This window comes from Pseudophryne corroboree, chromosome 4 (assembly GCF_028390025.1).
Source record: "Pseudophryne corroboree isolate aPseCor3 chromosome 4, aPseCor3.hap2, whole genome shotgun sequence".
NCBI lineage: Eukaryota > Metazoa > Chordata > Amphibia > Anura > Myobatrachidae > Pseudophryne > Pseudophryne corroboree.
Window position 1 is genome coordinate 487,091,809 of NC_086447.1, and position 13,743 is coordinate 487,105,551.

At 44.1% G+C, this 13,743-nt stretch overlaps 1 protein-coding gene across 5 annotated transcripts in view; it reads left to right on the plus strand.

Annotated features, from left to right (window-relative positions):
- ARMC2 (armadillo repeat containing 2) overlaps window positions 1-13,743 on the plus strand; it is a 502,181-nt gene that overhangs the window by 345,629 nt on the left and 142,809 nt on the right. For all 5 annotated transcript variants that reach the window (XM_063917083.1, XM_063917082.1, XM_063917081.1 and 2 more), the window contains 2 exons: window positions 12,871-12,943; window positions 13,464-13,635. In XM_063917083.1, coding sequence (XP_063773153.1) covers window positions 12,871-12,943; window positions 13,464-13,635 — 245 coding nt within the window. The remainder of the gene's footprint in view (window positions 1-12,870; window positions 12,944-13,463; window positions 13,636-13,743) is intronic.

Consider the following 13,743-nt stretch of genomic DNA (forward strand, 5'->3'; position numbering starts at 1 on the left):
TTTAATGTTTTTTTTTAACCTCCTGACAATTTACATTTCTAGAACAGGATATGGCCACACCTCGTCCAAGCAGGGTGTGTACCCCCTCCACACGTAGTGTACAGATCACTTTTGAATGCTTGGCCACTCCCAGCTCTTTGGAAAACAGGACAGTTGGACAATGAGGTTTAAATTCATACATGTGTAATAAGCATGCATATTATTATTCCATGCAAAATTCAATTGGGGAAAAATTGGATATTTTTGGATGTTTTTATTCTCTTTAATCTGTAAAATTAGAGCAGCTTTGCATACACAATGGGGGGAATTCAATAGCCGGAAAGGGGACGAGTTGCCTTTGCCATGGTGCTTAAACGTCGGCAATGGCAGCCCGACTCGCACCCTTCCTGCTTATTCGAACACTTTATCTCGTGTGGTACAATTGCTGTATCAGTATTTTTTTTCTACTCTGAGAAGGTGAAGACAACTTTAGGCTCATTCACACCTATCTACTGTTGTATTTCTTTTTATCAGAAAAATATTATTAATATTCTAATGCCTAAAAAGCACATTTAAACATAGATGGATGGTTTCTTGTAGACGCCATAATTGCTTCCTAAAATGTAATTCTGATTAAGAATGTTTGAATGGATTCGGTATGAATTCCCGACTGTTGGGATCCTGATGGTCGCAATACCAACGCCGGAATCCCGACCTTTAGTGCAGCTTGTCCCCTTGCAGGCTCGCTGCGCACGCCACGCTTCAGGCCTGGTGGCAACCTTGGTCGCCACACTAATCTATTCCCCCTTGGGTGGTGGCGTGGACCACCACCCGAGTGGGGATTCCGACTGCTGGCATTTCAATGGGTGACAGGACTCTGGCGTCGGTATTTCTACTGCCGTGATCCCGACAGTTGGGAAAATAACTGCGTCCTGTTAGAATGCATTTCTCATGCATTATTAACACATGTATTTTTACCAATTTGCCCATTGTTTGTATATATTTCACTGATAAATCATATTTCTCTAACGTCCTAGTGGATGCTGGGGACTCCGTTAGGACCATGGGGAATAGACGGGCTCCGCAGGAGACATGGGCACTTTAAGAAAGAATTTATATTCGGGTGTGCTCTGGCTCCTCCCTCTATGTCCCTCCTCCAGACCTCAGTTTGAATCTGTGCCCGGACGAGCTGGGTGCTGTTCAGTGAGCTCTCCTGAGCTTGCTGTAAGAAAGTATTTTGTTAGGTTTATTATTTTCAGGGAGCTCTGCTGGCAACAGACTCCCTGCATCGTGGGACAGAGGGGAGAGAAGCAGCCCTACTCTCTGAAGATAGGTCCTGCTTCTTAGGCTACTGGACACCATTAGCTCCAGAGGGATCGTACACAGGATCTCACCCTCGTCGTCCGATCCCAGAGCCGCGCCGCTGTCCCCCTCGCAGAGCCGGAAGACAGAAGCCGGGTGAGCATAAGAAGCAAGAAGACTTCGAAATCGGCGGCAGAAGACTCCATTCTTCACTGAGGTAGCGCACAGCACTGCAGCTGTGCGCCATTGCTCCTACACACACCTCACATACTCCGGTCACTGTAAGGGTGCAGGGCGCGGGGGGGGGGGTGCCCTGGGCAGCAATTGGGACCTCTTTGGCAAAAAGTACACATATATACAGTTGGGCACTGTATATATGTATGAGCCCCCGCCAAAAATTGTACATTGAAGCGGGACAGAAGCCCGCCGCTGAGGGGGCGGGGCTTCTTCCTCAGCACTCACCAGCGCCATTTTTTCTCCACAGCTCCACTGAGAGGAAGCTCCCCAGGCTCTCCCCTGCAGATACACGGTAAAAGAGGGTAAAAAGAGAGGGGGGGCACATAATTAGGCGCAAAAATCAATATAAACAGCGGCTACTGGGTTAACATTAAGTTACTGTGTTGTTCCTGGGTTATATAGCGCTGGGGTGTGTGCTGGCATACTCTCTCTCTGTCTCTCCAAAGGGCCTTGTGGGGGAACTGTCTTCAAAAAGAGCATTCCCTGTGTGTGTGGTGTGTCGGTACGCTTGTGTCGACATGTTTGACGAGGAAGGCTATGTGGAAACAGAGCGGGAGCAAATGAATGTGGTGTCTCCGCCGACGGCGCTGACACCTGATTGGATGGATATGTGGAAGGTTTTAAATGATAATGTTAATTCCTTGCATAAAAGGTTGGATAAAGCTGAAGCCTTAGGACAGTCAGGGTCTCAGCCCGTGCCTGATCCTATGTCGCAGAGGCCATCAGGGTCTCAGAAGCGCCCACTATCCCAAATTGGTGACACAGATACCGACATGGATTCTGACTCCAGTGTCGATTACGATGATGCAAAGTTACAGCCTAAATTGGCTAAATCCATCCGTTATATGATTATAGCAATTAAGGATGTGTTGCACATCACAGAGGAAACCCCAGTCCCTGACAAGAGGGTTCATATGTATGGGGAAAAAAGGCAGGTGGTGACCTTTCCCCCTTCACACGAGCTAAATGAGTTATGTGAAAAGGCTTGGGAATCTCCAGATAAAAAACTGCAGATTTCCAAACGGATGCTTATGGCGTATCCTTTCCCGCTAACGGACAGGCTATGCTGGGAATCCTCCCCTAGGGTGAACAAAGCTTTAACACGCTTATCCAAGAGGGTAGCCCTGCCGTCACAGGATACGGCCACCCTCAAAGATGCTGCGGATAGAAAGCAAGAGGGTACCCTGAAGTCCATTTATACACATTCAGGTACCTTACTGAGGCCAGCGATCGCGTCTGCCTGGGTGTGTAGTGCTGTAGCAGCATGGGCAGACACCCTGTCTGAGGATCTTGATACCTTAGACAAGGATACTATATTAATGACCCTGGGGCATATAAAAGACGCTGTCCTATATATGAGACAGGCGGAGCTAGGCCCGGTGGGGGCGCGTCTCCTAAATTTCAGCCACAATTGGGTTCACTCCCAGTTGGATCCCTGGGCAATAGATATTGTATCTCAGGGATACAAGCTGGAATTCGAAGAGATGCCCCCTCACCGATACCTCAAATCGGCCCTGCCAGCTTCTCCCCTCGAGAGGGAAATAGTGTTAGCTGCAATTCACAAATTGTATCTTCAACAGGTGGTGGTCAAGGTTCCCCTCCTTCAACAAGGAAGGGGTTATTATTCGACCATGTTTGTAGTACCGAAACCGGACGGTTCGGTCAGACCCATATTGAATTTAAAATCCCTGAACAAATACATGAAAAGGTTCAAGATGGAATCGCTCAGAGCGGTCATCGCAAGCCTGGAAGGGGGGGATTTTATGGTGTCTCTGGACATAAAGGATGCATACCTTCATGTCCCCAATTTTCCACCTCATCAGGCGTACCTCAGATTTGTGGTACAGGATTGTCATTACCAATTTCAGACGTTGCCGTTTGGTCTCTCCACGGCACCGAGAATATTTACCAAGGTAATGGCGGAAATGATGGTACTCCTGCGGAAGCAAGAGGTTACAATTATCCCATACTTGGACGATCTCCTCCATAAAAGCGAGGTCAAAAGAGCAGTTGCTGATCAGCGTAGCACGCTCTCTGGAAGTGTTACGACAACACGGCTGGATTCTAAATATTCCAAAGTCGCAGTTGATTCCTACGACTCGTCTGCCTTTTCTGGGCATGATTCTGGACACAGACCAGAAAAGGGTTTATCTCCCAATGGAGAAGGCTCCGGAACTCATGACACTGGTCAGATACCTATTAAAACCAAAACAGGTGTTGGTGCATCACTGCACGCGAGTCCTGGGAAAGATGGTGGCATCATACTAGGCCATTCCCTTCGGCAGGTTCCATGCGAGGACCTTTCAATGGGATTTACTGGACAAATGGTCCGGATCACATCTTCAAATGCATCGGTTAATCACCCTTTCCCCCAGGGCCAGAGTGTCTCTCCTGTGGTGGCTGCAGAGAGCTCACCTTCTCGAGGGCCGCAGATTCGGCATTCAGGACTGGGTCCTGGTGACCATGGATGCAAGCCTCCGAGGGTGGGGTGCAGTCACACAGGGAAAAAATTTCCAAGTTCTGTGGTCAAGTCAGGAGACTTGCCTTCACATTAACATCCTGGAACTAAGGGCCATATACAATGCCCTACGTCAAGCGGAGACCCTGCTTCGCGACCAACCGGTTCTGATTCAGTCAGACAACATCACCGCAGTGGCTCATGTAAACCGCCAAGGCGGCACAAGGAGCAGGGTGGCGATGGTGGAAGCCACCAGAATTCTTCGCTGGGCGGAGAATCATGTAAGCGCACTGTCAGCAGTGTTCATTCCGGGAGTGGACAACTGGGAAGCAGACTTCCTCAGCAGGCTCGACCTCCACCCGGGAGAGTGGGGACTTCATCAAGAAGTCTTCACGCAGATTGAAGTCGGTGGGAACTGCCACAGGTGGACATGATGGCATCCCGCCTCAACAAAAATCTACAGAGGTATTGCGCCAGGTCAAGAGACCCTCAGGCGATAGCTGTGGACGCACTGTTGACACCGTGGGTGTTCCAGTCGGTCTATGTATTTCCTCCTCTTCCTCTCATACCCAAGGTGCTGAGAATAATAAGAAAAAGAGGAATGAGAACAATACTCATTGTTCCGGATTGGCCAAGAAGGACTTGGTATCCAGATCTGCAAGAAATGCTCACAGAGGACCCGTGGCCTCTGCCTCTAAGACAGGACTTGTTGCAACAGGGGCCCTGTCTGTTCCAAGATATACCGCGGCTGCGTTTGACGGCATGGCGGTTGAACACCGGATCCTAGCAGAAAAAGGCATTCCGGATGAGGTTAGTCCTACGCTGATAAAGGCTAGGAAGGACGTGACGGCTCAACATTATCACCGTATATGGCGAAAATATGTTGCTTGGTGTGAGGCCAGGAATGCCCCTACGAAGGAATTCCAGCTGGGCCGTTTCCTTCACTTCCTACAGTCGGGAGTGACTTTGGGACTAAAATTGGGTTCCACTAAGGTCCAGATTTCTGCCCTGTCCATTTTCTTTCAAAAAGAACTGGCTTCTCTGCCTGAAGTTCAGACGTTTGTAAAGGGAGTGCTGCATATTCAGCCCCCTTTTGTGCCTCCAGTGGCACCTTGGGATCTTAACGTGGTGTTGGATTTCCTGAAATCCCACTGGTTTGAGCCACTTAAAACGGTGGAGTTAAAATATCTCACGTGGAAGGTGGTCATGCTATTAGCCTTGGCTTCGGCTAGGCGTATGTCAGAATTAGTGGCTTTGTCACATAAAAGCCCCTATCTGGTTTTCCATATGGATAGAGCAGAATTGTGGACCCGTCCACAATTTCTGCCAAAAGTGGTGTCATCTTTTCATATGAACCAACCTATTGTGGTGCCTGTGGCTACTCGTGACTTGAAGGATTCCGAGTTGCTGGATGTGGTCAGGGCTTTGAAGGTTTATGTAGCCAGAACGGCTAGAGTCAGGAAAACTGAGTCGCTGTTTATCCTGTATGCATCCAACAAGCTGGGTGCTCCTGCTTCAAAGCAAACTATTGCTCGCTGGATCTGTAACACGATTCAGCAGGCTCATTCTGCGGCTGGATTGCCGCTGCCAAAATCAGTTAAAGCCCATTCCACAAGGAAGGTGGGCTCTTCTTGGGCGGCTGCCCGAGGGGTCTCGGCATTACAGCATTGACGAGTGGCTACTTGGTCAGGTTCAAACACTTTTGCAAAGTTCTACAAGTTTGATACCCTGGCTGAGGAGGACCTTGTGTTTGCTCATTCGGTGCTGCAGAGTCATCCGCACTCTCCCGCCCATTTGGGAGCTTTGGTATAATCCCCATGGTCCTTATGGAGTCCCCAGCATCCACTAGGACGTTAGAGAAAATAAGATTTTACTTACCGGTAAATCTATTTCTCGTAGTCCGTAGTGGATGCTGGGTGCCCGTCCCAAGTGCAAACTTCTTCTGCAATGCTTGTATATAGTTATTGCTTGACAAAGGGTTATGTTATAGTTGCATCAGGGTTGAACTGATGCTCTGTTGTTGTTCATACTGTTAACTGGGTATGGTTATCACAAGTTATACGGTGTGATTGGTGTGGCTGGTATGAGTCTTGCCCTGGATTATCAAAATCCTTTCCTTGTGCTGTCAGCTCTTCCGGGCACAGTTTCTCTAACTGAGGTCTGGAGGAGGGACATAGAGGGAGGAGCCAGAGCACACCAGAATATAAACTCTTTCTTAAAGTGCCCATGTCTCATGCGGAGCCCGTCTATTCCCCATGGTCCTTACGGAGTCCCCAGCATCCACTACGGACTACGAGAAATAGATTTACCGGTAAGTAAAATATTATTATTTACAACTAAGCATGATAAACCTTGTTAAACGAGGAGCCAGGATTAATTAATAATTAACTCTTATTTTATTAAGTTACATATATTTCAATTCAGGTATCCCTGTTGTCAAAACATGCAGATACTGTGCAACATATTTTCTGTTAAAAAGGATAATTGACATAAATTGATCCAAGTGAAACTGTACAGAGACATCTTACACAAGTTATTTGCTTCCATTATTGCCAAATGTAAATGTTAAGAGATCGATTCATTATTAGATTATACTATTAGTGATCCAATATTACACATATTAGTCAAATGTAATGGATTGTATAGCAGTGCCGAAAATAACCAAATTTAATCATCTTTGCCTTTAAAGAGAAATGAAACACAAAAATAAGCTGCAGTTGTTTTAATAATCTGAACTGAAGCCATTTCCCCATGGTAATGTTAATGCTGGTTCAATTTATAAATGTTCCTTATTTAATTTTGTTTGCACAGAAAACAAGGTCACATTGACAATAAATAAAAATAAGAATTTTTTTTTCACCCATTGTTTTGTTTGCATTGAATTGCCATCAATTTTCTGTTTGCTTTATTTTTATTTTCTGCATTCATTGTGTTCCTTTATACATTTTTCCATTTGATTTCTGCATCTTTTCTCCCATTTTGTTTCCATCTAATCATTCCTACATATTATGGCCATTTTGTTTTAATTTCACATCATTTTATTTCTCCATCACCATTTTGTCTTTGCATTTAACTATATCTTGTCTCCACCACTATTTTGTTTCAATTACTAATTGCCATTTTCATACTACCATTTTGTCTCCACGACTAAATGGCATTTAACTGCCACTATTGCTTATGATGTACTGCCACTTTTGACACTGTATTGTATCTCATCTGCCAAAATCTCCCCCACTGCTCAACTGCGGCCCATGTCAGTCTTGCATATTAGAGCTGCAAATGTACATAAAAGACCACAGAGACATAAGGGTGTTCCTCTTTTGTGCAATTAAATATATAATCATTTAACAAAACAAATATAAAATTCATATAGATAATGGACCATGAAATGACCTTTGTAAGAGCAAGAATTCTTTATATTCCACTCCACAATAAGACCTCTATACACTGCAAACTAGCAGGGAGAAAACCCGAAGAACAGACTTGTATTCCAGAGGTAACGCTCTATGCTAACTAAAGGCCCCCATACAGCTATGGTCAAAGGTTTTGAGAATGACACAAGTATCGGTTTTCATAACGTTTGCTGTTCAGTGTTTTTAGGCCTTTTTGTCAGATGTTAGTATGATATATTGAAGTAAAATTATAAGTGTCAAAGGATTTTACAATTACATTACGTTTATGCAAAGAGTTAATTGGGTAAATTTACTAAAATGGGAATTCTATTTAAGATGGGATGTTGCCCATAGCAACCAATCAGATTCCAGGTATCATCTTCAAGAAGGTGCTAGATAAATGAGAAGTAGAAACTGATTGGTTGCTATGGGCAACATCCCATCAGATTCTACTTCTCATTTGTCTAGCACCTTCTTGAAGATAATACCTGGAATCTGATTGTTTGCCATGGGCAACATCCCATCTTAACTAGAACTCCCATCTTAGTAAATTTACCCCAGTATTTGCAGTATTGACGCTTCTTTTTCAAGACCTCTGCAATACACCCGACATACTGTCAATCAACTTCTGGGCCACATACTGACTGGTATCCAGACTGATGGCTGCCCATTCTTGCGTAATCAATGCTTGGAGTTTGTCAAAATTTATGGGTTTTTGTTTGCACACCTGCCTCCTGACCACAAGTTCTCAATGGGATTAAGGTCTGGGAAGTTTCCTTGCCATAGACCCAAAATTTCGATGTTTTGTTCCCCGAGCCATTTAGTTATCACTTTTGCCTTATGGCAAGGTGCTCTATCATGCTGGAAAAGGCATTGTTCGTCACCAAACTGTTCTTGGATGGTTGGGAGAAGTTGCTCTTGAAGGATGTTTTCGTATCATTCTTTATTTATGCCTGTGTTCTTAGGCACAATTGTGAGTGAGCCCACTCCCTTGGCTGAGAAGCAAACCCACACAGGAATGGTCTCAGGATGCTTTACTGTTGGCATGACACAGGACTGATGGTAGTGCTCACCTTTGCTTCTCCAGACAAGCGTTTTGCCAGATGCCACAAACTATCTGAAAGGGGATTCATCAGAGAAAGTTACTTTACCCCTGTCCTCAGCATCCAATCCCTGTACCTTTTGCAGAATATCAGTACGTTCCTGATGTTTTTCCTGGAGAGAAGTGGCTTCTTTGCTGCAGTTCTTGACACAGGGCTATCCTCCAAAAGTCTGCACCTCACTGTATGTGCAGATGCGCTCATACCTGCCTGCTGTCATTCCTGAGCAAGCTCTGCACTGGTGGTGCCCCGTTCCCGCAGCTGAATCGACTTTCGGAGACTCTCCCGGTGCTTGCTGGACGTTCTTCATCGCCCTGAAGCCTTCCTCACAACTATTGAACCTGTCTCCTCCTTGAAGTTCTTGATGATCCGATAAATGGTTGATTTAGGTGCAATCTTGGTAGCAGCAATATCCTTAACTGTGAAGCCCTTTTTGTGCAAAGCAATGATGACTGCATGTGTTTCCTTGCAGGTAACCATGGTTAACAGAGGGAGAACAATGTTTTGAAGCACCACCCTCCTTTTTAAAGCTTCCAGTCTGTTATTCTAACTCAATCAGCATGACAGAGTGATCTTCAGCCTTGTCCTTGTCAACACTTTCACCTGTGTTAACGAGCGAAACACTGACATGTCAGCTGGTCCTTTTATTGGCAGGGCTGAAATGAGTGGAAATTCTGTTTTTGGGATTAAGTTCATTGTCATGGCAAAGAGGGACTTTGCAATTAATTGCAATTCATCGGATCTCTCTTCATGACATTCTAAAGTATATGCAAATTGCCATAAAAACTGAGGCAGCAGACTTTGTGAAAAATATTTGTGTCATTCTCAAAACTTTTGGCAATGGCTGTGCATCTAAGTGCTGATTCCCCGACCCGGCCAGCACTTTCGATCCGATGACTATATCTGCAGTGGCCAACAATGATTGGTTATCTGTCTGGGTATCTGGGAACTTCTACATATTAAAAATGCCAGATTTGCAGATTGTGACTGTTTTTGGTCAGGTTTGGGGAATCTGGACTTTTAAACGTGTTTAATATTCCCGATTTCCCAACCCGGCCGTCGGATCGGGATATTGACCCTCATTCCGAGTTGATCGCTCGCTGCTGTTTTTCGCAGCACAGCGATCAAGTGAAAAAGCGGCAATTCTGCGCATGGTATGCAGTGCGCATGCGCTAAGTACTTTCACACAAAACTTTGTAGTTTTTCCCAAGCTTGAGCAACGTTTTTCAGTCGCTCGAGTGTTCGTAGTATGATTGACAGGAAGTGGGTGTTTCTGTGCGGCAACTCTGCCTTTTCAGGGAGTGTGCTAAAAAACGCAGGCGTGCCAGGCAAAAACGCAGGAGTGGCTGGAGAAACGGGGGAGTGGCTGGCCGAACGCAGGGCGTGTTTGTGACATCAAACCAGGAACTAAACAGACTGCAGTCATCGCAAGATAGGAGTAGGTCTGGAGCTACTCAGAAACGGCATGAAATTTTTCCTCTGCAGTTCTGCTAATGTTTCGTTCGCACTTCTGCTAAGATACACTCCCAGAGGGCGGCGGCTTAGCGTTTGCACTGCTGCTAAAAGCAGCTAGCGAGCAAACAACTTGGAATGAGGGCCATGGTCGCAATTTTTTCTGTAATCTATTGGGGCCTTAAGCCTTCACTGGGACAAGCACTTTTCCTGGCATTGTCCCAGCTAGATATATGTGAGAAATAGTTGCAAATGTATTTATTTTTTAATACTTATTATGTGAAAATTGGAACCTAATGATAAATAGGCCTGTTAAAACTTTAGTTTTGGGTTCTCTATAGTGTCTAACTGCTGTTCTTAAGACATTCTTCCAGTGTATTTTAATTCAGTTCCTAATATGACCAAGACCCGATTCAGGGTTCCAGCTACCCTGGGCTAAAATATTCTTAGTTCCCCCCAATTCATATTCAGCAACAAATCAATATAAAACTTCATTGACTTTTACATTTGTGCTTTTATGCAGTAGTATATTCAATGTAAAATGTGGTAATTGAAATAATAATTAGGTTTACTTGCTTTCTTTAATGATAAGTCAGCTTACAACAAGCATGAAGGCAAGCCCCTTCCTTCCCTGCGTTTTTAAAACAAATATGTTGTTAATTGAACGGACTGTGGGTAAAATAAAGTTCTGACCACTCCTATACACTGCACAGCACATGGGGTGTGCTGTCCAGGTCAGCTCCGCTTCCCTGCCAATGCTATCCTCATCACCTATAGGGCCACAGCACACTGCTCATTTCATATGTGTGGTCATGAGATCCCTGACACCATGGAGGTGGGTAGCTCAAATGAGGCTTACCTATATAAACCTCACTATGACTGCAGTATTGCGTTCATAACCTTACTCGAGCTACTTGCTACCTACAGTATTTTCTACGGATCCTGTTCGTGAGTTCCTGTGTATGACCTGGCTTATTACTGATTTTCATTGCTAAATACCCATGGGTTTCGGTACCTTTTGTGCATGCACTTTAGTTTGTCAGTGACAAGTCTCTGCTAACTCCTTGTGGCTTCCTATACCTCGCCATTTGAAAACTCTGGATTCCCTGGGACTATAATTTGTTATATGCCTGTGGCTTCTGAGATCTCACTATGTAGACCTGTTTCTTGATATTTCCTCATGTAATACTCCACCAGCCTATCATGCTAGGAACTACCTGTGTACCAGGCGCAGTAAAACCCAAACCTCCTTGCGAGTGTCTCTTGTGAATACTACCAGTACATTAGACTCAGAGCTTCTGCCTCTTGTTGCCCAAATGCTAGCTGATATACTGAGAGCCCTGAGTACTTCACAGACTTATGGCACATGCTTTCGGTGTGATCGCACCTCCTTGCACACTATGACAGCGCTGCAGCCTGCGGTGTCATTAGCAGATATCCATGACCCCAAAGGCGCAGCAGAAATCCAGCCCATGTCACTAAATGGCTTACTTGCTTTTCCCACCAGATTCTGCAGCCTGGTCAGCTTAATGGCTGATCATGCACTGAACTCTTGGATTATTTTCAAAATATTGATAAAAGTTAGAGTTGTCTCTTTTTTCCCCCTATATGCCATCCATAAATATGACCGTTGCGAAATGTATGTTTCTTTCATGAAACTCGCAGACTTCACATGAAAGCACATACTCGAGAAATGCGGGATCCAATTAGAAATGCCAATTTGTGGTAGTCACGGTGAGGGTGTGCAAATTTTCTACAAAATGCGATGTGGGCATGGTGCATGAAAGGGAGACCTTCGTGGTCCAAAAAAGTGTCTTTGTTAGCAGAATCATATAGAAGGCTGTTAGTGGGCAATAGGAAAGCACTGGATTATCTTAAAAGGTGTCAGTTGCTGATTTGTGCATTTTTTTTTTTGTAGAAAAAATTATAAAAAGCTAGTTTTAATTTTGTTTTAATTACAAATGAAACAAAAAAAAATGCAAAAAAATGCGGATTCTGGGGTAACTTGAGGACACTTTCATTTTTTTTCTTCAAAATGTAAAATGAATAAAAGCAATGTTTTTTTTATTGAGATAAATACTTTAACAACATTTACATTTTTGCATAAAAACCAAAAAGTTGATGTTGGGGTAAATTTAGGCCATTTTTTGTAACCCCAGTAATGACATGTAATTATTGGCCCAGTTAAGCTAACTGAAAACTTACAAATACCAAATGAGTTATTAGGGGGGTGTCCAAGGCATTCTGAAGAAAGTCCTGACCATTTTACCTTTATAAGAGGAGATGAGCAAGGTGAAAGCTTTCACTTTTTTTAATGGTATATCATCCATTCCACTGCCTTTGTTTCATGCTAACGTATGTGATATGTGCTTATGCTTGTTAACATGTTCAAAAAACGGTTCCGGTATGAATGGTTGACAGTAACTAGGTCGACACTCAGGTCGACCACTAATGGTCGACACATGAAAAGGTCGACATGGATTTTTGGACTGTGTTTGGTGTCATTTTTTCCGTAACATGACCAGGAACCCCAATTAGTATACCGCGTCCCCTTGCATGGCTGCTGGCAAGGTGCCTCGCTCCGCTGCGCGTGGCACAGATTACCATTCCCAATCGTAGTCCACGTGGATGCTAAAGTATGAAAAAGTTAAAAATCTATTTATTTTTTTTAAAAGCCATGTCGCCCTTTTCATGTGATAACCTTTCATGTGTCGACCATTTGTCCATGTCGACCATGTCAATGTCGACCATTAGTGGTCGACCATCTGAACGGATACCTCAAAAAACAGTGGTTGTTTTTCGCCAGTCAAAAAGTGTAATGATTACATTTCTTATTATTATATATTACAAATCTATTACCAAGAGTGTTAAGTATTATCACCCACATCCTGCTCATATTCCTGAGTATCACTTATGGCATATTTAATACCCTCTTTTGTCCCTTTTCCAGCTTGCATTCCTATAGCTTTGACTCTCCTGACTCGAGACCTGTCTCTGGGACACGCCTGAGCCCCTTGCCTCATGTGAGTAGCGGTACAGCTTATGCTATTTCTTTATGTAAATGTTGCTGCATCAAAATCGGTACTGCAAGAGATCCAGGTTCTGTAGACCAATCATTATTTAGATATATTAATTAATAAACAAAGCAACCAAAAAATATGCTACTGTACTGGGGGGCAGATGTATTAAGCCTGGAAAAGTGATAATAATAATAATAATAATAATAATAATTTTATTTATATAGCGCTCTTTTGCCAACAGGACTCAAGGCGCTTATAAAGCAGTGTTAAGTGGAAGGTGATAACGCACCAACCAATCATAACTGTTCGAAAAATGACAGGAGTTAATTGGTTGGTGCTTTATCACCTTGCACTTATCAATGCTTTATCACTTCTCCAGGCTTAATACATCTGCCTCTGGAGCTCCAGACAGTAACATCAATATAAGTAAAAGGCTGTTGTGACTGGCTGATCATTCATTCATTCATTCATGCATTCGTTTATTCGTTCATTCAATTCTTTATTTCTTTATTCGATTTTGCAGAAGCCAAAGCTCCCTGTATCCTCCGCTACAGATGATGATATTGTACCAACAATCCCTCAACCACCATCAAATACAGTGCAAGCTAGGAGGCTCAATGTAACTCATCCACGCTTGCTCAAAGCTACGTCTCATGGAAACCTGTGGAATGATTCTCCATTTTACCCTGGAGAGGGTATGTGTGTGTTTGTGCATGGCTGGCTCCAGGCCTACTAGTACCCTGAGCGAGAACATGTAAAAGCGCCCCCCCCCCCCCCCCCCATGCGCGCGCTCCAGGAAAAGT